At 41.6% G+C, this 25,455-nt stretch overlaps 1 protein-coding gene across 3 annotated transcripts in view; it reads left to right on the top strand.

Annotated features, from left to right (window-relative positions):
* The first annotated feature begins 487 nt into the window (after positions 1-487).
* UNK (unk zinc finger) overlaps positions 488-25,455 on the top strand; it is a 51,835-nt gene continuing 26,867 nt past the window's right edge. For 2 of the 3 annotated variants that reach the window (XM_035104504.2, XM_035104503.2), the window contains exons 1-8: positions 488-682; positions 16,793-17,002; positions 17,445-17,621; positions 19,103-19,233; positions 19,366-19,501; positions 21,320-21,437; positions 22,726-22,810; positions 24,678-24,820. In XM_035104504.2, the coding sequence (XP_034960395.1) occupies positions 585-682; positions 16,793-17,002; positions 17,445-17,621; positions 19,103-19,233; positions 19,366-19,501; positions 21,320-21,437; positions 22,726-22,810; positions 24,678-24,820 (1,098 nt within the window). In that variant the 5' untranslated portion in view covers positions 488-584. Of the gene's footprint in view, positions 683-16,789; positions 17,003-17,444; positions 17,622-19,102; positions 19,234-19,365; positions 19,502-21,319; positions 21,438-22,725; positions 22,811-24,677; positions 24,821-25,455 lie in introns of those variants that run through there. The other variant, XM_035104505.2, reaches the window with a different exon arrangement.

Below are 25,455 nucleotides of genomic sequence, written 5' to 3'. Positions count from 1 at the left end.
TCACTATACAGTAGAAGTTGCCGTTGTCAATCAGCATTGCATACAGTACAGTACTGATTTGCCATCTTAAAACTACCGTATATAAACATCCTACAGTTCTTTACCAGAAGACGAGTGCACAAACTTCTACATCTGCACTCCTTTATGCGCCTGCTGACATTTGCTTCCAAGTAAACATCGTTTGGATAGGGCTGTATCAGTTTTACGTGCGGCTAAATTGTTCAAAACGCTTTGAGGCTTGCATAGAGCTGCTCCTACTTAAATCCGCTTGATGGCAATCCATGGAGGAACTCATCCGAACTACAACTCCTATGAAACCCCGCGCTGTTGCACAATCCGGGGCAGCGAGCGCAGGGAACCCCTGGAAGTTGTAGTTTCATTGGCCGGAAGCCCAGTAGAAGAAAAGGGGGACTTTCCGCCACCACCGGGACTACAAGCCCCAGCATGCTTTGGGTAACCCGGGGCGGTAATGGCGGCGGCAGCGCCTGCGCATTGCGGTCTCCGTGCGGACCGCGCAGAGTGAATAATAAAGCTCTCCTCCTCGGTGGTAGCGGGCGGCGGCGGAGGGAGTGGAAGGCAGGAGCATGTCGAAGGGCCCGGTAGCGACCGGGCCTCCCGCGACCGGGCCGGTGGCGCCCGCCAGCGCGCTCCAGGCGCAGCCCGAGAAGCCGCAGCACTACACGTACGTAACGAGAACACCCGCAGCCGCCACTTACTGCTGCTGCGACCGCCGCCGCCGCCGCACCCCTCCGCCCGGCACCCGCCCGCGCGCCACACACGCCTGACGTCAGCGGGCAGCGTGCGGCTCGCGCGCAGGGAAGCCAACCGCCCGCCCGGAACCGGCTGAAACCGGTCGTGGCCGGCCTGGGCCGGTGGAATTTCGCCTGAGTGGGAGGGGGCGGGGCAGGAGCTGGCACCCCCCCCCCGCCGCGCGTTTTCCCGTTCCCGCGCGCGAGTGCGCGCGCAAGAACAACCCCACATACATAATACACACACCCCACAGGCTGAGGCGCGCGATACCCATGATGCGTTGCGGCTCGCGCACCCCATGCCATGGCTCCCTTTACGTTGACTTTAGGGGGGTAGTGGGTACCGCTTGTAATCTTCCTCACCCCCTTTCCCCAAATCATCTGTTTTGTGCTTGGTAGTCTCTCTCTCCCCCCCCCCTCTCGGCTCTGCCTTCTTCCGCCTAGTAAAACGGTAATGCGTTTTTCCATGTCATCAAGTAGGACGGTTGTGAAGTCAAATGTTGGAAAAACAAGTGGTTTAGTTTACTATGTTTTTATATAATCTTCGCTTTCTCAAGTACTAACCTCGTGTTAATGGCCGTGGGCTTGTGGTAAACACATATAAGGGCATCCCTTATCTTATTTGCAGCTGTCCTTTCTAGAGTAAAGGGACCATCCCATAAAATCTAAGCTGTTCTTTGCCAAAGCTGTGACTTTCTTTGCTGTTCTTCCTTGTCACTGGGTTAGTTTGCCTTTCTCTCAGGAGATGCCCTGTTAAAATTTCAAGAATAAGGGGAGCTCTGGTGTGTGTTCTGTGAAGTAAAGGATGCCAGGCCCAGGAGAAACGTTATGCAGAGTAAATTGCTATAATTCGGGGGGGGGGGGTGTTGTAACAAAAAAGAGAGAGCATAAAATAGTGTTTTTTCTCAGTCGTCATAGAAAAATGTCAAAGGGATACTGTACTGGTTTATGAAATAAATGGCCTGTTAGTGTTCTATGGCAATTGTGTGAGGAAAGTATTGTTTTCACTCCATTCAGAAACCCTGGTAAATTCTCTTGTGACCTAATTCTGTGAATAACTGTCTAAGCAAATGCAGGTATTTTGGACCAGACAGTGAATTATGTGCCACTGGTGACATCACCAACCTCTAACATTGCACTGCAGGTGCAAATCCACAAAGGATGTTAGTACCTTGGCATAGTGTTGTCGGACAGTGGTAGTATGCTAGAAACAGCCTCCATTTCTGCATGTGTATTGTGGTATAATGCAAAGCTAATATATGGCACAGAATTGGTCAGTAATGAAGTACAGTCAGGTTAGAACTGAGAAAGTGCAACCCTTCATGTATCTTAGGCTGCAGTCCTATACAGTCATACCTTTGGTTACAGAAGCTTCAGGTTGCGTCCCGCGCTGAACCCGGAAGTACCCGAATGGGTTATTTCCGGGTTTCGGCGCATGCGCAGAAGCACTAAAATCACACTTTGCGCATGCACAGAAGCGCCGAATTGTGCAGGTTGTGAATGCTGCGGGTTGCGAATGTGCTTCCCGCACGGATCACGTCCGCAACCCGAGCGTCCACTGTACAGTGGTACCTTGGTTTAAGAACAGTCCTGTTTAAGAATGATTCGGTTTACGAACTCCGCAAAACCGGAAATAGTGTACCGGATTGAGAACTTTACCTCGGTCTAAGAACGGAATCCGAACAATGGAAGGGCACCGGCGGGGGGGAGGCCTGATTAGGGAAAGCACGCTTCTGTTTAAGAATGGTTTCGGTTTAAGAACAGACTTCCAGAACGGATTAAGTTAATAAATAGAGGTACCACTGTACCTACATTCCTTGGACTAAACCTATTGAACTCAATAGGGCATACTTCTGATAGGACATGTGAATTGTCTCAAGGATATGGAGAAGTGGAATAAAAATGTTGTAAATGAGTAAAATGCTTCAGAGCTAGTAATACTGCTATAAGCAGTCCACTGCATTTTAACTGATTACAGTAAGATAATAAATGTTAGTGCAGATTTGTCTTACTTGTAACACAGAAGATCCTGCTGCTATAGTTTACACTTGTATACCTGCTCCATGCAAATGCTCATTTATTTAATAAGTTTTGAAATTAATGACTTCCCAGCCAGAATGTGTTACACTGCTTCAGGAGGCAAAGTTGAACAATAAAATAAATTGGATACATACCGGTAACTGTTGTGCAAAATTGCTTGGGTATTTGTTCTTCTGGTCAATTGGGACTCAACCGATTTTAATTTGAAGCCTAGTTTACAAGTGTGTCTGTAACACACACACAAAATCAAATGGTGAAATAAATGATACCAGGAATACAGTTCATAGGTAGTTACAGGTAGGTAGCCGTGTTGGTCTGACTAGGGTCCCATTCCCACCACCCTTCTGAGTAATACCCCTCCCCACCCTCTGACTATACATACCGGTAGGGTCTGGTGACCTCTCTTTCAGTGTATCTGAAGAAGTGTGCATGCACATGAAAGCTCATACCTATGACAAACTTAGTTGGTCTCTAAGGTGCTACTGGAAGGATTTTTATTTATTTTTTGACAGTTCATAGGTGTGGTTTTTTTTTTCCATTTTTGCCTTGTGGGTACATTTTGATTATTTTCAAAACCTCATCTGTGAGGTTTAAAAATCAGTTTTCTTGTAAAAATTTGCTCAGACAAATCTTGCTGGTAGACTTTGCAAATTGATGTTTCAAATGCAGTCTGTTCTTTGCATGATCACACATATTTTACTATAGTAATCAGGGCTTATGCTGAAGTAAGTGTGAGTTTACCTAGGAGTAAGTGGGGTTAAGATTGCAGCCTTAGTGCAGCAAACACATTTGTGTTCACAGAATTGTAATGGTTGGCATTTATTGACATTTATTTGCTTATATTTTTTGTATTTTTTGCTTATTTTTTTGCAATGAGAGAAACATGTGTCTTCTGGTTCTGCTGACTGTAATCTGTCCTCCTTGATCCCTTCTCTCAAAAAGTTACTAAAGTATGCTGAATGTACTGAAGTTATTAATAAGTTAACGTCTGCTTATAAGGGTGAGGAATTTCTTGCTGGACTGTTTCTTACGTGCGTATTTATGAAGTAATTAGTAATATGTGTATTTAATAGTGTGTTATGACTTCATCTACTGTGAGGAATTGAACAGTTGACTTTGCAAAGTAAAAACTTTGAGAACTGAGATAATAGTTACTATACAGGTTGCTGATGACTGTAGATATCTCTCTGAAGAAACATTACTGTTCCTTGAATCTGCCTTCCCCAGACAAAAACTGACAGCCACTTTTCACCAGTGTTAGAAACTGAGATATGAAAGCTAGGAGCTAAATGGCACCTTAAACCTAGGTTATGGATGCAACAATGGAATATCTAGGCACACTTTTTAATAACAAGAATACAAAACTGAAAATGAATGAACTGCAGCTAAAATATTATGTTCATTTTTCACATGGTCTAGTCCTTCCCCTGCCCACCCCCCTAATATTCTTAAGTGTTGGTGTTAAAAGGATTTCAGTGAGATTTCTAAGTACTGTAATGCTTTTTTGGAATTTTGCATCTTGATTTTGGCAACATGTTTCCTTCTATGAACACAGAACTCATGACTACCTACAGCAGACCGATTCAGGTGTAGTTTCTGTACCAAACTGAGCAAAACTTACTCCATTGCTGGATGTGGTTTTCCTTTTGCAATGTAGCAGCCTGTTATTACACATGGTCAAGCTGATTAACTTGTTGGTTAATAGGGAAACCTGTTTGGGGCAGTTCCCTGAAAATTCTATTGATTTTAGCAATTATTTTTTTCCCAAAGAAGCGTTTTTGGTTTCATTTTCAGTCAAAGTACTTTAGCTTAACTCTGTTATGAATCTGTCACACTAGGGCTGCAGTATCTAATTAAGTCAATGGGATTTTTCAGGAGTTGGCTGCAGGCTACAAGCTTTATACCAGGCGTCGGCAACCTTTTCTTCCCGTGGGCCGGAGGATTCCCACGGACTATCATCTGTGGGCCAGACATGAGCCGCACAGGCGCAGAAGCCATTTCTGGTGGCGCTGCAGACATTTTGGAAATGGGCAGCCAGCACCGGAAATCGCTTCTGTGCATGTCCGCGGCTGCGCAGAAGCGTTTTCTGGTGCTGGCTGCCCATTTCCAAAATATCTTCAGTGCCAGAAATCGCTTCTGCGGCTGCGCAGAAGCAATTTCCAGCGCTGCTCGGCGAGTCGCCGCGCCGGTTTACCGCAGCGCGCGGGGGACTTGCCGAGCGGGCGGCTCGGTTCACGGGGCCCGTGGGCTGGATAAATGGCCTCCATGGGTTGCCGATGCCTGCTTTATACTAAGCCAAAATAGCTCACATACAGTACTTCCATGTTCCTGAAGTTGAGGTGACACCTGGAATCTTTTTACAGAGTTTTGGCTGTAGCATTGGGAAGCATTCTTCAGTATTCTGCTGCAAATAAATATAAGGACATGCTTATTTTGAATTGCAATTTTATAATTGCACTAAGAATAGTTCTTGAAATGTGTTATTGGCTCTCAAGACCTCAGAAACATGGTCATATGAAACATTTTACAATTTTGTGCTCTGTGGTGTTTTTTTGTGTGTGTGTGTGTGTGTGTGTGTGTGTGTGTGTGTGTGTTTATGTGTTTTCCCAGGGTTGGGTGGGGATAGAGAATCAAGAAATGTTACGAAATAACAGAATGTCATGGCAGTTGTTACATATGACAGCAGTTAGATGAGAGATTTATACATTTGTGGCATTGTGTGAACATCTTACTGAATGTTTTAATCTTCTGTTTAGCTACTTTCCTTAATTTTTGTAAATGAGTTATTAAAGGCACTAATCAGTGTCATTATTAATGCCAATACTCCCCCCCCCCAAAAAAACCCGGAAGTAGAGTCACTGAGAGTTTGATTGCAGTTTGACATGTTCCCTGAAGTGAAGATGTTATAGTGCAATGCATTTCTTAATAGTTGTCTATTAGGTAAAGGTAAAGGGACCACTGACCATTAGGGGTTGCGGCGCTCATCTCGCTCTATTGGCCGAGGGAGCTGGCGTACAGCTTCCAGGTCATGTGGCCAGCATGACAAAGCCGCTTCTGGCAAACCAGAGCAGCACACATTAAGTTGTCTATTAATGTTCCTTATTTATTGGAAATGTCAATATTCTGATCCTTGGTTTGGATACCAGCAAAACCAATGTTTATATACAGTAGTTTGACAATGGAAGTACTGTAATATTCTATGTAATTATTCCAGATTCCTCTCTTGCTTTCCCCTTGTTATTTTAATATTTCAGAATATTTTGCTATAGATCCCCAATACCAGTGAGTTTGACATGATTTGAATGTTAAACCCAACAATCATTGGATTTTCACCTGTGTGTGGAAATCATACCTTGGAATATGTTAGACCAGGCATCCCCAAACTGCGGCCCTCCAGATGTTTTGGCCTACAATTCCCATGATCCCTAGCTAACAGGACCAGTGGTCAGGGATGATGGGAATTGTAGTCCAAAACATCTGGAGGGCCGAAGTTTGGGGATGCCTGTGTTAGACTGAAGCAAAATAAGCATTTCTTATGACCAGTTGACAAAGCTGTATTCAAAGGAAGTGAAAGCAAGTGATCAGGTGTGTTAGGAAAGAAAATATTCATTTAAAAACATGACTGGTTGTGCCAGAATGTTAACGGAGGTGCACATTCAAAAGCAGTCCCATTGAAAATGATCCACTTGGATTTATTCACTTGGATGCAAGCAGCATTGACACCTAGCCTAGTGCATATTTAAATGCATTCTGCTTTCAGGACACCACAGATGAAAAATCCCTCTCCTGTGTTGACATCTGCTCATCTCTCCTAGTAGGGGCACTCTACAGAGGGCACTGGAGTCGAAAGATCTTAACAATCAGACACATTGTTTCAGGAGCAGGGAGCCCTTGGTACTGTACCTGAGTTACAAGCTGTCAGGGGCTTTAAAGTTCAAAACCAGTACAGTATCTTGAACTGGACTTAGAAATGTATCAATAGTCACTGAAAATCTTTTAAAAGAGGCAGGATACATTCCCAGTGAGCCATAGTTGGCTGTTAATGATGCCAAGTACATTAGTTTTCCTGTTAGTTAAGTTGATGATACTTTAACAGTTAGTTTGAATGCCAAATTGTTATTTATTTAATTGGTAACATTTGCTTCTCATATTTCTGCCAGAAAGGCACCCAAGGAGACCATCTTTAAGGAGTCAAACAATATAAGGGCCAAGTTAACAGAGCAATCCCATGCATTTTTGTTCAGAAATGAGTTCTCACTGTGTATAGAGCTGTGTATAGAGCTTATTGCTAGGTTAGTGTGCATAGATTTGTAACCTTAAATCTTCAATAAATATTTAAATGATACTGACAGATTGCATTTCTTGAATATTTGTAAATGCTTCCTTAAAAAGAGGCAAAACTTATTACAGTCTCCTTATTTGCAGACATGGTTTTCTTTTGTTTGGGTGTATACAATTTTTACACTAGTATCATGTGCACAGCACCAATCTAGTGAAACTTTGTTATGGTTTTCACTGTTACCAGAGGTACAGCTGTCCTCCAGTTTATATACTTCCTCATGGTCCTGGGCTTGTAGAAATCCCTGTCATTGGGAGATGTGTCAGATCTGAAATCTTGGACTATGCAGACAGGCAGTTTATGCCTTTAAGTTTAGGTGAGCATTTGATCTTTAATTTGATCTTTTTTCCTTTCTGCTGTATTTATTGTTTTATAGAACATAGTCTGCGTATACAAAGGTTGCAGAAGCAATTGCAGTGCAGCCTATCTTTCCTTCTCCCCTACACCCACCCAAAAAGCCAGGGTGTCCAGGGACTTTCCTGAATAGCACAATGTGTCCACCTGAATTTGGATAGTTTCCCGTCCAACTGTAGCTCCCACCCCCCACCCCCCATGACAAAGCTCACATTATTTTGGGAAGCTCCTTGGCCACCCACATTTCTTAGTGTTTTATAATTTTACCTGTATTGTACTCTGCTTTGAGAACTGCTTGTTACACACCAAACCATAGTTAACCTTACCCAGTGTCCTGATCAGGACCCAGCATTTCATTCAGATTTCTTATGAGGAGAGGAAATTGATGCAAGGACTGCCACCTCCCCTAAAATAAATGGGCAACCCATCCATAACACAGCTCTTTCTGTAAGTGAGCATGCAAGGAGCCCTAGGACCAGATACTGGTGTGGACATACTGGAATATTGTCATTTGTATGGACAGGCGCTAAATGACATCCTGCCTAGCAAGTGTTAAAACGAAGCATTCCCAAAAGGAAAAGCTAAGTAACCAGACTTGTGTGGGCTGATCATGCTTTCTCAGAGGTGAATTAATGGTACTATCATTCTGATTGTGGATTTCCTGGCTGTAGGAGTATGATATTGAAAATGTGTTTGCGCGCTAAGTTCTCCTGAGCTCTAGTTCATATTAAGTCTTACATGTGCCAGTATCTTTCAAATGAACTTGTTTTATAAGAAATTAATATGGTATTTTATTCATGTAAGAGTTCTTTCAAACTGTTTATTCTTTTCTAATCTTGTAAAGCTGTTATAAATATATCCCTGTTTGTAGATTCAAACCTATTCACAGTATGTTACATACTCTCTATTCATTGAAGGGGAGCAAGTTTCTCAAATGGTTGAGAATCCTTGAAAGGAAGTACACCTGCCTCTTTTAGTTTAAAAAGTAAATCTGTAATTCTAAATAATCAAATTCAGGATTAAGCTGCAAGAAATATGAATGATGACAAAATATAAGATGCATAGTGTATGAGTGCAAGGCAATGAATGTAGAATTTAAAGTGTGTGTCTATTTTGTGAAGCTTGGCTAGGTAGGTAATACTGTACTTGCTGGTAAAAAATTATTATACTTGTAAAAGGGCCCTGTATTACTGAGAGTTTCTTTCTTTCAAGTATCAGCTTCTTAGTCATTAGTAGGAACTTCATAGCCCCAAGCTTCTTTTAATACCCAAACCAACAAAATCTGGACCAAATAAGCATTCAAAGCTGCCCTCTGTAGGCCATACTAGAGGCTGCATAGCAGATCAGCTCCTATTAGCTGACATGAGGTTCCACAAATAAATGTAATGATCCCTTGAGCCTTGACCTTTAAAAAGAAAAAAATTAAAAGTAGCCACAAAAGATTGTGAGGAGGAATAGTTTGGGGAAAGGTGCTGGCTTAAACCTTTTACCTTCAACACTCCCTCTGCTATTTTTCTCTGGGGGGGTGGGGAACAGAACTCTTCCACTCAAGTTCACAACTTCCTACAGCTGCTTCTCATTACGAAACTATCATCAGATTGTTACATGTATCTGCCATGTAATTTCTAGTTTGGTCTCAATTCCGTTTTGTAACATTGTATTGTGATTTGGCTAGATGTCATGGCTGTTATTTCGATGTTTCCAGAAATCTCTTAGGATCAAGAATTCCATTTTAAGTTCTTGAAATAATTCCATGGCAAGGGTCATTATCTTTTTTTTAACTTGTGTTTCTCGATCAGTAGTGAAATGAACTCTAGTGACTTGGTGATCAGATTTAATGCCTCCTTGAAGTTAGGACAGGAATTTAATTTAGTGCAGCATTACATTTACATTGTCACAATACTTATAAGATTGTTGCAATACATCAGTTACAGGGCTTATAATTAAGTTAATTTTGCAGCAATAACAGATCACCAGTAAAGTGGATGAATGCTGCACACAGTATAATGATAATTTAACTTAAGATGATGCTTAAATATGTGATGATCTGTGGGAGAATTTTCATGTCAAGCAAATAAATAGCTGTTGGTCAATATCTTCTCCTTTGGGTTGATTCCTTTGACAAGGATGTCCTTAGGGACATAGGCACTGATTCTATTTTAGAAGTGTTGGAGTACTGAAAGGCAGAAAAAATCTCTGGGGTGGGGGTGTATCAGGTCCTGTATCAAGCTAGCCACTGACGTTCTTCCCAGCATAAGTATGCAGCAGGGCAACCAAGGCTGCTTCTGTGTAAAAAAACCAAACAAAAAACTTAACAGGTATGAAGCTAGCTTAGAAATGAATCCATTCAGGCTCTTCCAAGATTAACTGCCACCACTCATTTGGACATCATGCCTAGCAGGGAATGTTATCATTACAGTAACTACATTCTTTGGATATATAAGATGTTTCACTTGTCCTATTTCACAAAACATTTTAAAAAACATGTTAAACATCTCGGTCAGAGAGTTTAAAAAAACCCTGATATTTTACCTTCCCACGCTATTTTGCCCTTTTACAATCTTTAGTTGTATTAAGTGGGAGAGCTGTTAACATACCCCAGGCAACCCCCCATTTCCGCATGTTTAATATGTGTGCAACTGTGTTCAGCATCGCACCAAACCTGGAAGTGACCTGGAAACATCATAAAGATGTAACTGAAACATCACTATAAGGGTGGGGTGGAGGAGGAATAGGGGTAGAGTGGGGCGGGGTAGGGTCTTTGCATGCCTTTTGAATGGGTTTCAATAATACACTGCCTGTATATGTTTTATTCCTGTAGGTGTTTTTGTTTTTAAGTGGCAAAGATACATAGCCATTCTTGACAGATAACGTGTTGCAGTAAATATTTCTAGAGCCTACCAGTGCTGTGTTTACAATTAATAGGTATAAAGTAAATCTCTTCAACTTTAACCTCTTTGAAATCATACTAATAGTATGGTAAGAGCTGAATAAAAATAAGAGGCTTAAAATTGTGGGCAAGACTTACCTGAATGATCTTTTCTGTACTAATTAGTTGATATTTATTTAGGTGTTAAAGATTATTTCAAGGCATGCCAGAACGGTCATCTTGACAGATGTACATTTATTGAAACACTTTCCCTTTCATCTATTTGCCACACCCCTTCATTCCCAATTTCATTTGTTTCCACAAAATTTGTGTTGTCTTGAGCAGCTTAAATGGTGGTTGATCTTTGCAAGGCTTGCAAAATTATGTCTTGCTGGTGAGAGGGAGATAATGGAATGGGAATCAGTGTTGTATTCAGAAAAGAGACATATTTGTCTTTTTATGCCAGGAGGTGTCTTGAGAAATTAGCATCCAGCTATTTATTAGATGGTGCCAACCAATTTACTTTGGATTGCTAATACAGAAAATTCAAAAATTTAGTTGGATGTTACAATGTAGGAGAATCTTAAGATAGAAGCATGTGTATATTCTCATGAAGTGATGTTTTAAAGGGGGTGGGCTGTAGTTCAGCAATGGTTTGCATGCAAAGCTGCTAGGTTCAACATTAGGAAGCCACCTTTTACTGTTACATACCATTATTCTACCTAGTTCAGTATTGCCTACACAGACTCAGAGATTCTTCAAGGTTTCAGATAGAGGCCTGGAGACTCCAGAAATTGGAGAAGAGCTATGACACTGTAATGCAGGGCATGTTTTCAGTGTAGGAGTTCCCAGCTTCAATCACCAGCATCTGTAGTGTGGGAAAATGGAGGGTGAGAGGGAGCACTTGGAAAGCCTCTTGTTTAAAATCCCAGTGAATGTGAATGAGTCTTCTTCAACCTCGTGTCTTCCCATTGTTGAGCTTCAACTTCCATCATCCCTGATCATCGGCTGTGCTGCTGGCAGTTGGTCCAACAACTGCCAATGACACCAGATTGGGGAAGACTGTGTAAACAATGCTGAGCTAGATGAATGTATTTTCTGGCTCTGTATAAGGTAGTTTTCTATTGCTGCTGGTTATGAGTCTCATGTTCGCACAAATGAACAAACAACATGTTTCGTATTTGATGCAGGAATGCCTTATAAAGAAGAAAGAAAGTAAACTGGTGCTTAGCCTAAATCTATAGTCTCTTGCTCATAACAAAGATTTTTAGGTATCTGGTGGAAAGAGGTTTTGTGAGAACAATTTGCTTTCTGATATGTAATGCTTTCTGATATGTAATGCTTTCTGATATGTAATGCTTTCTGATATGTAATGCATTCAGCCTGACTTTCTTAGCAGCTGTACATATCCAGGCATTCCAGAATTCCATTTTGCAATATCTAGCATGCTTTGGTAAGCATTGTAGGTCCCATCTGCTTCCATTGTCTAGCAGCTACTGTTCATTCTAGATATCTCACCATGAGGTTTTAGCATATCCCATTTGCTACTCCATGCATACAGTATGGTTTATTGTCTTAGCTAGCTAGAAATCTTTGACATTTGGGCAGTTGATTCTGCTTTACAGAGCAGGTGAAAGTTATTGATAAAATTAAATTTGGCCAAGGTGTTGATTCTTCAGCATCAGCAGCTACAAGCCAAACTTTGGAAGAGTTGGCAAGCACTGGCATTTCCACTTAACTGAGACACTGGATAATCAAATATGCACAAGCAGATGGTTAGCTTCATGTTAATTACAGAACACATTTGAGCCAAATTCAGACAGATATTCGTGGTGATTTGCATACTGCAGACTTAAGATTCCTTTTTTCCAATGGAAAAGCCCTTGAATGAATGACTTATGCAGCCTACTGGATATTTCTGATAAGGCCATCAGTTCAGAACCAATTAACACTTGGAATAACTTCCTATCACAGGGTTCTAGGCAGCATTTTATATTTTATTGAGATAAGCAGAGGACTACAACATGTGACTTTGCAATTGCTGTAGGTAGGTATGTGTAGTGCAAATTAACATTCTGTTAAACTTTTATTTCTCTGGAGAAAGTATCATATACAAAAAAGCACATTTACTTAAACCCTACTTCCAGCTGCCCTTATTTATGATCATGCAAATGTTCCCTACATAAGCAATCTTACCTGCAGGTGAGTGTTCTTGGAGCAGTCTGTCTATTGTGGGTTATGTTCCTGATTTTCAAAGCTGGAGAAACAGTTATTGAACTGAGGTAACAGAGAGTTTTTGTAGCCCATGAGTGACTAATTTAGCAACTAAGGGAAAATAAAAGAATAAAAAAATGTGGTGCTGTCTATAAATGGAATTCTTACATACGTTTAAAAATAGAGCTTCTTTGGGTTGCTTTTGAGGAAGTAGCATAATTATGGAATAATGTGCCTCTCATATTTGGTTAAGTTTCTGACGTATTAAAGTAGTATCAGAAAGAAGTTGTATCAGAAAAAAAAAGTATCAGAAAGAAGTTCAGGGAAAAGGTCCTGCCATGATTAAGACAATATGCAGTGCTTTAAAACCATCTGAACCCCTGCTGGTTGGCTTGTACCTGCCATTTCTACCTGCTTGACTCATTGAGTAAAGATATGTTGAAATTGGGCTAGCTAGTTCAATTTGAGGTTATCCACAGTAAAGCCTAGGAACTGATTACTTTCTTTGAAGTGAAAATATTAGGATGCATGTTGGGGTAGAAACAATGTACTTATTTCCTTAGGATCCTGACTCTGTGTGATCCCCATTGTATTTTGGCGATAACAGGGGCATGGTCTGAGATATTAAGAAGACAGATCTCCAAGTTGTGGACCTAAGATATAAGACCTTAGACTCAGTAGGGAAAGCGCACATTGGTTTAAGAACGCTTTGGTTTAAGAATGGACTTTCAGAACGAATTAAGTTCTTAGACCGAGGTACCACTGTATCTAGAATTCTGAAGTTGTGTGGCAAACCCTTTCTTTTCTTTTTTTAAAGTATTTTTTATTAAAGATTTCTTGGTTTACAAAAGTATGTGCAATGTCTCTTTTTCAAGTTACATTTTCTACAGATCAGTTTCCTTTGTTGAGACATTAGTGTTAGATTAGGAAGAAAAGGGGGAAAGAGGTGGAGGGGGGGAATGGTGAGTGGGGGTGGAGGTGGGGTGGCAATGTTTCTATTTTACTTAATGTGTGTGGGGGGGTTGTGTCAGCGTCACTTGTGCAGGTTCTCTTTGCTATTTGCTTGTGTTCTTTGGTGGTGAGAGAGGTTGGGGTTGGTCTAGGGCAGGGGTAGGCAACCTAAGGCCCGTGGGCCGGATGCAGCCCAATCGCCGCCTCAATCCGGCCTGCGAATCATTGTGTTTTTACATGAGTAGAATGTGTGCTTTTATTTAAAATGCATCTCTGGGTTATTTGTGGGGCATAGGAATTCGTTCATTTATAGTTCATTTATAGTCCGAATATATAGTCCGGCCCACCACATGGTCTGAGGGACGGTGGACCGGCCCACGACTGAAAAAGGTTGCTGACCCCTGGTCTAGGCCAGGGTGTGGTTGTTCGTTTGTGATTGGCTGTGGTGAACTTTGTTTTCATGTGTGAGTGGGGTGGGTGGATGTTTTTGATCAGGTTAGCCATATTGATTTGTATGCTGTTGGTGGATTCTTCTCGTTGTCTTGTTGGGCTGTGTATGTGATAAAGGGGAGCCATACCGGGGTGAAGTCGTCGTCTTTTTGTCCCTGTGTCAGTTTCAGTTTATTGGTTAATTTTTCTAGTAAGGCTGTTTCCAATGCTATTTGGTACCATTGGTCCATGCTTACTCCTAACAGGTATCTCCAGTGTCTGGTTATGTTGTTTCTGGCTGCTGAGAGTAGGTGGGTTAAGAGTTCTTTGTGTTGTGTGGGCATTATTGTCTTGGAAGATGCAGACCCTTTCTTCATACCCTGCTTGAAATTTATTCAAGTTTCTGAGCTCTGTTTGCTGGCTGTGTGTTTTTATTAAAAAATTGTTTGTATTATTTGGAAGAAGTTGCTAATGAAAGAATTCTGTGTTTGCAAAAAGACTGGCATGTAGCTCAGTATAATGTGTGGCATAGTGCGCCCTAGCAGCTGTTGCACCATAAACTTAAATATGCTTACCCATTGAAGGCCTAGGGGTATTCTGTATGCTTTTATCGGCATAAGAGTTGATACCTTTAGGGGTCATGCTAAAATAAAATTATTTATAGTCAATAGTGAATGTTTAATAATATCATTTCTGGTGCAGACCCAAACATTCAAGAAGAAATCTGCTGCCTTGTTCTCAGCAGATTTTTCTAGCTGCAGTTGAAGTACCATTGGTTCTGACAGTAATCTTTTAGTGCTAGTAATCACATACTGCAAGCTAACGGTTTTTATAGTAATACGGTAGCCAATGCTTGAGAATCCAAAAGTAATGATTCAACTGAAATAGTGGAAATGGATTAAATGCTTTCAATTCTTTCATGTGAATAATTTCAGGCATTCATTCAGCAGTGAAGGCATGTCTGCTTAAGGGGTTTGAGGGTTTCTGTTTGTGTGTTCCTTTGTTTTGTAACTGCCCAGTATTTTCTTAGGAGAGTTCAAGTACATTTAGCTATAGAAGCACATGTGTATGCACGTGCTCGCATAAGAATTGGATAGGAATGTATCTAAAAATACTGTCATCTTATTTAATATTTAACCAGTTTTCTAAACATGCAGGCAGCCCTTTTCCCAATAGGTTAGAAAATGAAACTGAACTGATTGTGGTGGCTACATTTTTAGTGTTTTCTTCTGTAATCCAAGTTTTAAAGAAATGGCTTTGGTTACTTTTATCTCAGTGCCTTAGAGAAATCAGCAGCTTCTGGATTTCAGTTTTTTTATGGTAAGTGGTTTTGGAAGTTGAACGGAATCTGTTCTGGAAGTCCGTTTGACTTCCAAAACGTTCGGAAACCAAAGCATGGCTTCTGATTAGCTGCAAGAAGCTCCTGCAGCCAATCGGGGGCCGCAGAAGCCCTGTTGGACATTCGGGTTCTAAAGAACGTTCACAAACCGGAACACTCACTTCCAGGTTTGCAACGTTCAGGAGCCAAAACGTCAAAGTACCAAGGCACTCAGGATCCAAGGTATGACGGTATAGCCAGGAAGGTAGCATACATAAAGTGTGCTGTGCATCAGAGGAATAACAGAGTTCTAATATGGGTTATCAGACTTAAGGGTTTGCTTCCCCCACACAGTCATTTAGCAGGGGCAAAACTAAACTTTATTTTGCCTGGCTCAAAGACGCAGTTTAGCACCCCATGCGGATTTGTGTGTGTACACACACAGGTTGGGAGCCTCGATGGTGCCTCTCGGAGGCTTCACCTGGGGCAAAAAAACTGGCTACCCCCCCCCCCAAGCTACGGCTCTGTCTTAAATTGGGTCCAATTAGTACTCTTTCTTGTTCTCCATCAACTCCCATTTTCTCCTTGTGGCCTCTCATTTTGAGTTAGAGCAGATCCATCCAATACCAGTGTGGTGTGTTCAAGTCCAATGCCACTGTGATAACAGCAAGAGGAGTGTTAAAATTTCTGTAGAAACACCAAAGTTGAAAAAGCTTGTGTTCTGCTTCCCCCGGCCCCTCTACTCACACACATCACACATCTTTGGATTCAAGCCATAGTGAGTTCAGGCTGCAGGAGAGGTTTGTCATGCATCTACAAAGGAGAGGGGCTTTTTGCTGGTGGCACCCAGGCTTTGGAACACCCTCCTGAAGTAAGTAAGGCTGGTGCTAACACAATCCTCATCCCAGGGAAACTATTGAACTCCTGAATCCCTGCGTTGAGGCTGTTTTGAACAACTGAGGGGGAGCAAGATAAACCTTAATCCGGATAAAACAGAGGTCCTGTGGAAGGAAAAACATATGCTTTTGTATTGAGGTTTGTAACTGATTCTAGAAGGATTTGCACTTCATCTGAACAATCAACTTCACATTTTGTGAACACTGCTAGAATCCATGCTAAATGGGGATGATGAGGTGGCAGCCGTTGCCAGGGGTGCTTTTTCCAGTTTTGGCTGGTTTGTTAGCTGAAACTCTACCTGGAGAGTATGGATGTTGCCTCATTTATCTATGCACAAGTGAGTATCTAGGCTGGACAACTGCAATGTACATGAGGCTGCTTTTAAAAGTGGTTAAGAACCTTCAACTGGAACAAATATAAGTTGGTTGGGGCTGGGTGGTTAAAGCGCTTTACACCTACATTATACCAGCTGCACTGTCCCAAGGTGTTTCTGAACCCAAATTAAAGTGCTGGTGATAATCTTAAAAGCCCTAATCAGTTTGGGACTGGGTTACCTACAGGACTGTGCATGGGATGGAACTTCTGAATCTACCTTGTGGGCTCTGCTCAGGCCAGTTTCTTTCTTTTTACAGATACCTGAAGGAATTCCGCACAGAGCAGTGCCCACTCTTTGTGCAGCACAAGTGTACTCAGCATAGGCCCTATACATGCTTCCACTGGCACTTTGTCAACCAGCGTCGCCGCCGGTCTATCCGACGTCGGGATGGCACCTTTAACTACAGTCCTGACATTTACTGCACCAAATATGATGAGACCACAGGGATCTGTCCAGAAGGAGATGAGTAAGTTACTCAAGGCTGCATCTAACTTGACCAGATGGAGGTTCCAGCCTGCACTTACAGAGAGGAGAGAATTCAACAAACCAGCTTTTTAAAAATCATGCAGAAGAACCCATGAAGAAATGTGGAAACGCTGCAGTAGAAACTTGAACAACAAATTAATTATGATTGCACCACACCTATATATTCCCCCCATTCCCCAAATGAAGGCTGCAATTCAAAGGTTTTTTGCTCTGGAATAATCCTAGAGAAAGTAGTGAGGTTTATTTTAAAATTAATGGCCTGAGGATCGTTTCCTCATTTTATATCCTTATTTTACAAAGGATACAAATGGGAAAAAAGTGCTGGATTTGACAACCGTGAGGACTAAAAAGAATTTCTTGTTGGGCAGCATGTTTCAGCCTTTGAGTTTCTACGAGCTCTCTTTTCCCCCCCTCCCCTGTAGGTGTCCATTCCTGCATAGAACTACTGGTGACACAGAACGTAGATATCACCTGCGCTACTACAAAACTGGAATCTGCATCCATGAGACTGATTCGAAAGGAAACTGCACCAAGAACGGTCTCCACTGTGCTTTTGCTCATGGGCCCCATGACCTCCGCTCTCCAGTTTATGATATCAGGTTAGTAGAGGATGAAGTTCCTTGTCTGTAGAAGTATGCTTGCTAAGCCAAAATGGAACAGATCAGAGTACAAAATGCTGCTGAATGTGTAGTGTTTAGCATCAGAAGTATGATGGTGTTCTGTTTTCTCTCTTCCTCCACCCCTGCCCCCCACCCCGCACAAAAGAATATATTATATACAATCCTTTAAGGCCATTTGCTGTGACTTTTTATGCATCACAAGGTGACTTGGGCAAGTATCTTGGTGCCAGGAACCCCATTATTATGAATGGGTTTAATATAAGCCAGACTCTTGCTAAGCCTCAACCATTGCACTCATTAGGTATAAGATAGAAAGGTGGCTAGGAAGAGGTTAAATCTGCCCCCCTCCAACTAGCCCCCCCGGGGCATATCCACCACCAGATGACTGTCAAAAATCACCTATCAGTTTAAAGAAAGGGATGCTATGACTTTAATTTTTTAGAACAAGATTTGTATAGACACAAGCAGCCTAAGTGTTTGTAAGATTGGGTGAAATTGGACATTGCTGCCACTGGGCTAGGAATTCTGGTCACCCCAATACATCTGTGAAGCAGAGGGAGAGGACATGATTCGCAGGGAAGATGCTACGGTACGGGAATATGCTCTGAGAAAAAACCTTTTTTCTATCCACATTTCCCCATAGTCTACAACCAGTTTATCTGTTCCATCCCACAATGCAGCAGATGTATATCTGAGTCCCATGACTAGAGAGGGAGTTGCAGTGGGAGAGTGGCAGTAGGGGAAGGATTAATTACCCTTCCCCTGCCTGCTGCTTCTTCCCTGCAGATCACCCCCACCCCCAGCTGATGTGTAGTTGTGTGTTACTGACTGGGGTTCCCAGCCCTGAGTCTGCAACCAAGTGTCTCTTTCAGCCATTAGAGGTAAATATCATTTCATTAAGTATATGGGAGAGCATGTTTAAAGAGATGTTAACATTAGACCTAAGGTATTCTTTCCAATAGTTCTGTAAGATGAAAATACTTAAGTTCAGGAAATATATAGACATTGTATTTGTTTGTTCTATCTATGTTATGGCTATCAAAAGGGAATATGTGAAGCATGCTAGGAGTTGGGTTTGTTTTGGGAGGTGGGGAAGATGAATTATGCTATATTAACTTGCTGGAGACACACCAGTTGAGATTCAACCAGGATCTTATTTTACCTTCTTCATGAAGCACCATGCCCCTGCTTGCAAATAAATGTGTGTGTTTTATAGGCGATTAATAGAACAACAGTGGAAAATGGGGTGCAATATGTATTGTAGGAGTTTTCTCCAAAATAGCAGGAGGACAGAGTGCTCATACAAATCCTGAATCTCTAAAAGTGGGCTTAGCAAAAAAGAAAGAAAGAATAAATGTATGGGTATTCCTGCATTGTGGCAACTTCTATCTGGTAGACACACATCTCTTTCTCTGAATCTTCTCTGCCTGCCTATTGTTCATTTAACTCTGTTCCCTAAGGGAGCTTCAGGCCATGGAAGCTTTGCAGAATGGTCAGACTACATCAGAGGGTGGCATAGAGGGTCAGTCTGCAGTTGCCGCTAGCCATGCTATGATAGAGAAAATACTCAGTGAAGAGCCAAGGTGGCAAGGTGAGTTCCTTAGGGTCTTACATAGGGCTGTCCATTGTTCTTGGACTGCCCGCTCCTCCTATCACAAGGTTCTTCATGTAGGAAGCAATATGCTTGTGACCGCAAATTAACCAGCCACACCTGTCTTCACAGACACAACATATGTTTTGGGAAACTACAAAACAGAACAATGTAAGAAGCCCCCACGTCTCTGTCGCCAGGGTTATGCCTGCCCTTACTACCATAATAGCAAAGATAGAAGAAGGAGCCCCAGGAAACACAAATACAGGTACAGTGCCTTAAGATCTGGTGTTTTGGGAGGGACCAGTAGTTTCGAGTTTTCTTTAAACCTGTTGAATCCATTTATGTGATTGCTTCCTTTGTTAAGACACAGATTGTAAAACAAATGGTTCTGTTTGTTATAGGTGGGTCCCAATCAAATACTACTGTGTGTTCTAGGTTGCAGTTGTCAAGTCCAGGGGGGAGAACTGCAGGCCCAAGCACCAAATGTGACCCTCCAGGCCTCTCTGTCCCAACCCTCAGGACTCTCCCTGTTACCCAGGGCACCCCTCAATGGCCCTGCTTTGCACCTTCCTTGAGTGCTTTTGCCTGCTGGAATGTGTCCTAGGGCTGTGATAATGCCTCCTGCTTGCATAGATTGAGAAATGCATGTAGGTGTGTAGCCATCCTTTTGCATAGCTGTAATATAGCCTACTGCACAAGGTAAGTCATATCCATTGAACTAGCCATTTTTTGCTTCTGCCTACACAACTAGCATGGAAACCTCAGAAAGTTGCCCAGGAGGAAATGCAGCTGGAAAAGACTGGAAAAGGTTCCCCACCCCTGCATTAGTCCAATTGAGAGCAATACATTCCCTTCGAAGTTAAGCTCTTAAGGATTGGTTCAAATATTGTTTTTGAGAGGAATAAGGGCTGCTGGGTTGTATGTATACTTCTGACAACTGTTAATACTGAAAGTGATCCTAATTTTTATATTTAAGAAAATGTTTTGGGGCAGTTTCTTAACACTGGTTACTTGTTTTTATGCAACTTCTGAGTGTTCAGAATGGGTGGTGGTGAGAACACCCTTAATTTTTGTAGCTGGGGTAAGCTATTTTGCCATTTCTCACTGTCTGTTCAAGCATCTAGATACTAAAAATGTGGGTTATAAGCCTATAATATAATATAATATAATATAATATAATATAATATAATATAATATAATATAATATAATGGGTGATGAGAGCACTTTTTAATATTCTACTTAGAAAGTTTTGCCCTTTTATTTTTCTCTGTTGTGATTTTCCTGTCTTATATTGTTTTGTTTGATTTATCGCCTTTTATCATACTTCATTTTATGTTGTATTAATATGCCATTCACCACTTTGGAGCAAGTTACTGTTGTTGTTATTAATATTAATAGCAGTAGTACTTAAAGGTAGTACTTAATAATTGTTAAGATGATATAACTTCAAAAATTGGTGCTGGAATTCTACTGCTGTTCTCTTCCTCCCTTTTACCTTATGTATCATGTCTATTAGACTCTGTATCTTTTAATCTCTGTGCAACCCCTAGAATTTGCTTTATAGCAACATAGTGCTAGCACAGTTTTCAGAGTGGGAATCTCTAGTTTTAAAGTCCGTCCTTGTGAAAATTGTGTTACAGGTTGAGACTTAATACTTCAAATAGAAAGGCCACGTGAAAAGGTATCTCTCTGAGATCACAGGTTTCCATTAAACTCCCACACTTCATCTTCAAACTATATTTCAAGCGTTGGTCAGTTTGTTACCTTGTCTCCTGCTGTTGTGTGCTTTCCTCTTCTGTGGGGGACGAAGAAAATTGTCCTCTTGAAACCCACCAGCTTCTGTCCTAATTCAATGTGACCTGAGATAATGTGACTCTGCATAATGAAGTAAAACCTTTCACTGCCTTGGGAAAAGCTATATTGCAGGTAGCTAAGGTACTCAATATGCAGAAGTAAGTGGCAGGGATATCTGGAAGCAGTAGACTGGGCATCCCTGTTTGGGACAATGAGATAAGTTTATTTGATGGTACCGAGTTGGAATTGGGTTACTTATCCTATACCATTGCCTCCTTCTTTATGCAGGTCATCCCCATGCCCCAGTGTGAAACATGGAGATGAGTGGGGAGATCCCAGTAAGTGTGACAATGGAGATGCATGCCAGTACTGTCACACCCGCACAGAACAACAATTTCATCCAGAGGTACAGTGAGCAACCCTTCCTGTTGGCTGCCTGGCTAGATAAATGGAGGGGCTCCAGGGTTTATATGTGCTGTTAAACAGTAACACTTCTAATAAAAAACACTTCTGATAAAAAAAATAAGAACACTGGAAGAGAAAGAATCCAAGGGGTCCTGAGGAGCTGAAATTGCTTGAGATCTTGGATTCTTCACCCATAAGTGCTCCTATTGCCATCTAGACATGCTGGGAAGAATGTTTCCTTGGACATTGAGAGTACAGCTGGCAGGGGCTGCAGGAACCAAGGTGAGGGGCCAAATGGGGCTTGATGTTTGGATGTAGGAGAGTGAGAAAATATGGACTATGGCACATGCGGAAGCCTAGAAGACACAGACAAGAGGCTGAGGGATGTGCATGAGCTCTAGGTAGTACCCTGAAGGGTTAGGCTGATTCCTTGTCTTGTTTTTCTGAATTTGAGACATAATTCGCCCAAAATGCAAAAAAAGAGGTTTTTACTGTTTTATAAGGTATTCAGAACAATGATGGGGAACTACTGTAAATGTCATGACGGCTTTCAAAGTTGGAACAGAAGGTGTGATGAGTTTGGAAACTGACACCTTCCTCCTGTGCATACAAGGACAGCAGAATTAGTCTTGGTGTACACAACCCTTATCATAAGAAGACCACGTTTTTTTCCTAACAACATTTGATGTTACTGTTGGGACATGGCTGCCCTGTCTGTCAGCAGAATCCTTTCAAACTCTAGTTAAACATAGTTGAAGCAGTTCAACTATGGTTCCTTTCCTCTTTCCCCAAAGACTGCTGTTCCGGCAGCATTGGGTGGTAGGGGCTTTGGGAGTGATTCCCATGGATGCATATCACATAGAAACACTTCTCTTGAATGGATACTATACACTTCTTTTGCTCAAATGTTTTCATGTGATCTGATTCTGGATCCTTAGATAGAGCCAGTGTATGCACAGGACCATCATTCAGTAAGTTGCAAAAGTGATTAAAGCTGCAGTCCTATACACACTTATATGGGAGTAAGTCCAGCCAAACTTTTGAGTAGATGTGCAAAATATTGTGATGAAGTTCTAATCAACTGTATTAATGTGTATTATCAATTGTAATAATGCTAAAAGTAATTCTGTGAATGTCAGATATAATTTGAGATCAGAGTTATATGTAAAGCATACCTGAGGCACATCAAACTCGGTTGCATTTCTTGGCAGAGTTCTCCCTTCTATTTTTTTTATCATTATAGATAACTGTGCTCACTTGCATCACATTTTGTATTTTTTTTTTACCAGATCTACAAATCAACAAAATGTAATGACATGCAACAGTCTGGCAGCTGCCCCCGAGGACCCTTCTGTGCCTTTGCACATGTAGAACGTAGGTGGCCTTATCTTTATCTAGCAATAAAGTGTAAGCTGCAGGAGAAGTGTCATCCTGGGTTCAAAGTGGGACTTCATTTGCTGGATCAAGCAAAATTCAAAACAAATTACCCCCCTCCCCTCAGCAAGTCATGGGAAAGAATTCAAAAATAAATATTCCAGTGGATTTTATTTTGTGTGTTGTATCTTTTACTTTGGAAAAGACTCTTTAGGCACCAGATGGTGCGTGCTCTAATTGCATTTCCTCAAAATTAAGTGACACCCAGTGGCCACTCAGGGTATTGTACAGTTTTAAGTTTTGCTGTGGACATTTTGGGCTGCAGGTTTGTAATTTGCCTGCCTGAGGCTGTGAACACACAATTTCTTTCTGCGGAGCAAAGGAAAGAACTCATCTGCTGTAGTATTTGACCTGATCCTTTCATTAAGGAGTTTTCTGCTTTGAGATTTCTTTTTAAGAAGCCAGATTAATGTGGCACAGATTACTTGGTGGATTCTTAGAAATGATGGGCAAGAATTTTTGGAGAGAAGATTTTTCTTTTCAGCAAGTCACTGGTGAGTATGGATGGGGGGATCTGTGACTCCCCAGGTGCTGTTGGACTGCAACTCCCAGCCTGGTCAGTGGTTGTGAATGATGGGAGTTGTTATTCAACCACATCTAGTGAGGCACAGATTCACCACCCCTGTTGTAGCTCAACACTGGCATTAAAAGTAAAATAAACAGGGTCTTGCCCTAACCTGAAGTACAGTATGTAAGAAGAAAGCTGAAATGGTTTTTGAAGTGCCCACCCCCTGCAAATCACTGGAGAATGAAGGCGAAGCCATTTCCACAAATCCAGTCCGATTTGGTGAAGGTCCTCTCCATTCAACCCACCCAGATCTTGTCTGCTGAGCTGAAGACTGGATCTACTTCATATTCTTTCCCTTCCAGGTGCCCCAGACATTTCAGGGTGGGCTTGCCACGCAGATTCAGAACAACTGTTATAGCTCTTGTTTCTCCATACATAACCTATTCTGCCATATGAATTGTCTAGATTGCTCTATTGGGAACGTGGGATCTTTCCATACATAAAAAAAATCAATACTAGCATTCTGAAATAAAATGAGTGTTTCACACTCAATTCTAAGGTCTTAAGGTCTTTCTGTCTCCATTACAAAATGGAGGGATAACAACAGGCATCACATCATGGGCGTAGCCAGGATTTATTTCAGACTTTATTTTGCCGGGGGGGGGGGGGCAGAACCAAGTTATCTGCAACACAATTTTTTTAAATTTTTTTTACCTAATTTGGGTGGGACAGCTCCCCCTCCCCCCAGCCCCCTGGCTACCGCCATGCCTCACACCTGGGCTTTCCAGAAGCATATGGTTGGACATAGTTGGAAATAGAATGCTGTACCGTATAGACAGTTGGTCTGATCCAAGAGGGTTGTTGTTATAGTCTTACATTCCTTAGGCTATGATTCTAAGCAAGCATACGGAAGAAAACATCATTGAAATTGTAAGCTTGCTTACCTAGTAAATATGCTTAGAATTGGAGTGTCAATCATCACCGTCAAGGTATTCTTAGTCATCATTAGAGATGGAAACCCTGATTCACCTGATTCAGCACGTCTTTTGAATGAATAGTTACATCTGTCAATGCTTTAAGAGTAATTTATAACTTTAGGAAAAGCTAAGACACTCAAAGCAACAAACCAAACATTTATCAGCTTTTTCTTATGAAAACTTTCTGTTACTTCTGTGCTGGTATGAGGATTGCTGCAAATAGATATGGATCTATGGAACCTCTGCACTTAGGAGAGCCATACGATTCATTTTCATTTTTCTGCATATATTGTGTCATGTTTTTGTTTTGCATTTCTTACAGAACCTCCACTTAATGAAGAGTTACAATCAACATCCTCTGTTTCCAGTCCTACACAAACAGGCCCTGTAATGTATATGCCCTCGGCAGCAGGCGATTCTGTTCCCGTCAGCCCTTCTAGTCCACAAGCCCCAGACCTTAGCAATGTACGTAGAAATTTTGAAAGTTCTTCACTTTGTAGGTTTTTACTGCAGACTTCTCTAAATATGAATGCCTTCTAGAGGAAGAAGCTGCCCCCTTGGTCTCAAAATATGTTTCATTAAGGAAATGGTGCCTATATTTTTTCCATAAAATTTACTTTGAATTTGTGGGGGTTGGCAGAGCATTGGGATGCAAAACAGGTTTCCATCTGTGAGCTGAGATTTTGAAGGAACATAGTGGCATGGGTTTAAATCACAACTGCCACTTTCAAACTGGATTAGACAAGCTGAGCTGCTTTAAATTTACTTGGAAGTCATTTTCGAACTGCCATATGGAGCAGCCCAAGGCTTTTCTGTGAAATTTAATACTGTTGTAATGTTCCCTGCTTAGAATTTGTCCCATTTGGGAAGTGCTCTTTCTTCATCTGAAAATGACTGCTTCTAGAACACCTATTCAAATCATTAAAATGTTTGCATGGTTTTGCTTTTCTCCTCTTGAATAAAGTGCTCCAAGCATAAAAGGGAAAGTGCAATCTCTTTTTGTGGGTGCTGAGCTCTATTATATAGGTCTCATCTGAATTGCTTACCTTGTGAATAGTGGCAGCTGCTCCTAACTAAATGTTTGGTAATGCAGCCTTGGA

The sequence above is a fragment of the Zootoca vivipara genome, chromosome 2, assembly GCF_963506605.1.
Source record: "Zootoca vivipara chromosome 2, rZooViv1.1, whole genome shotgun sequence".
Taxonomy (NCBI): Eukaryota; Metazoa; Chordata; class Lepidosauria; order Squamata; family Lacertidae; genus Zootoca; species Zootoca vivipara.
This window is presented reverse-complemented; position numbering and strand designations above follow the sequence as displayed.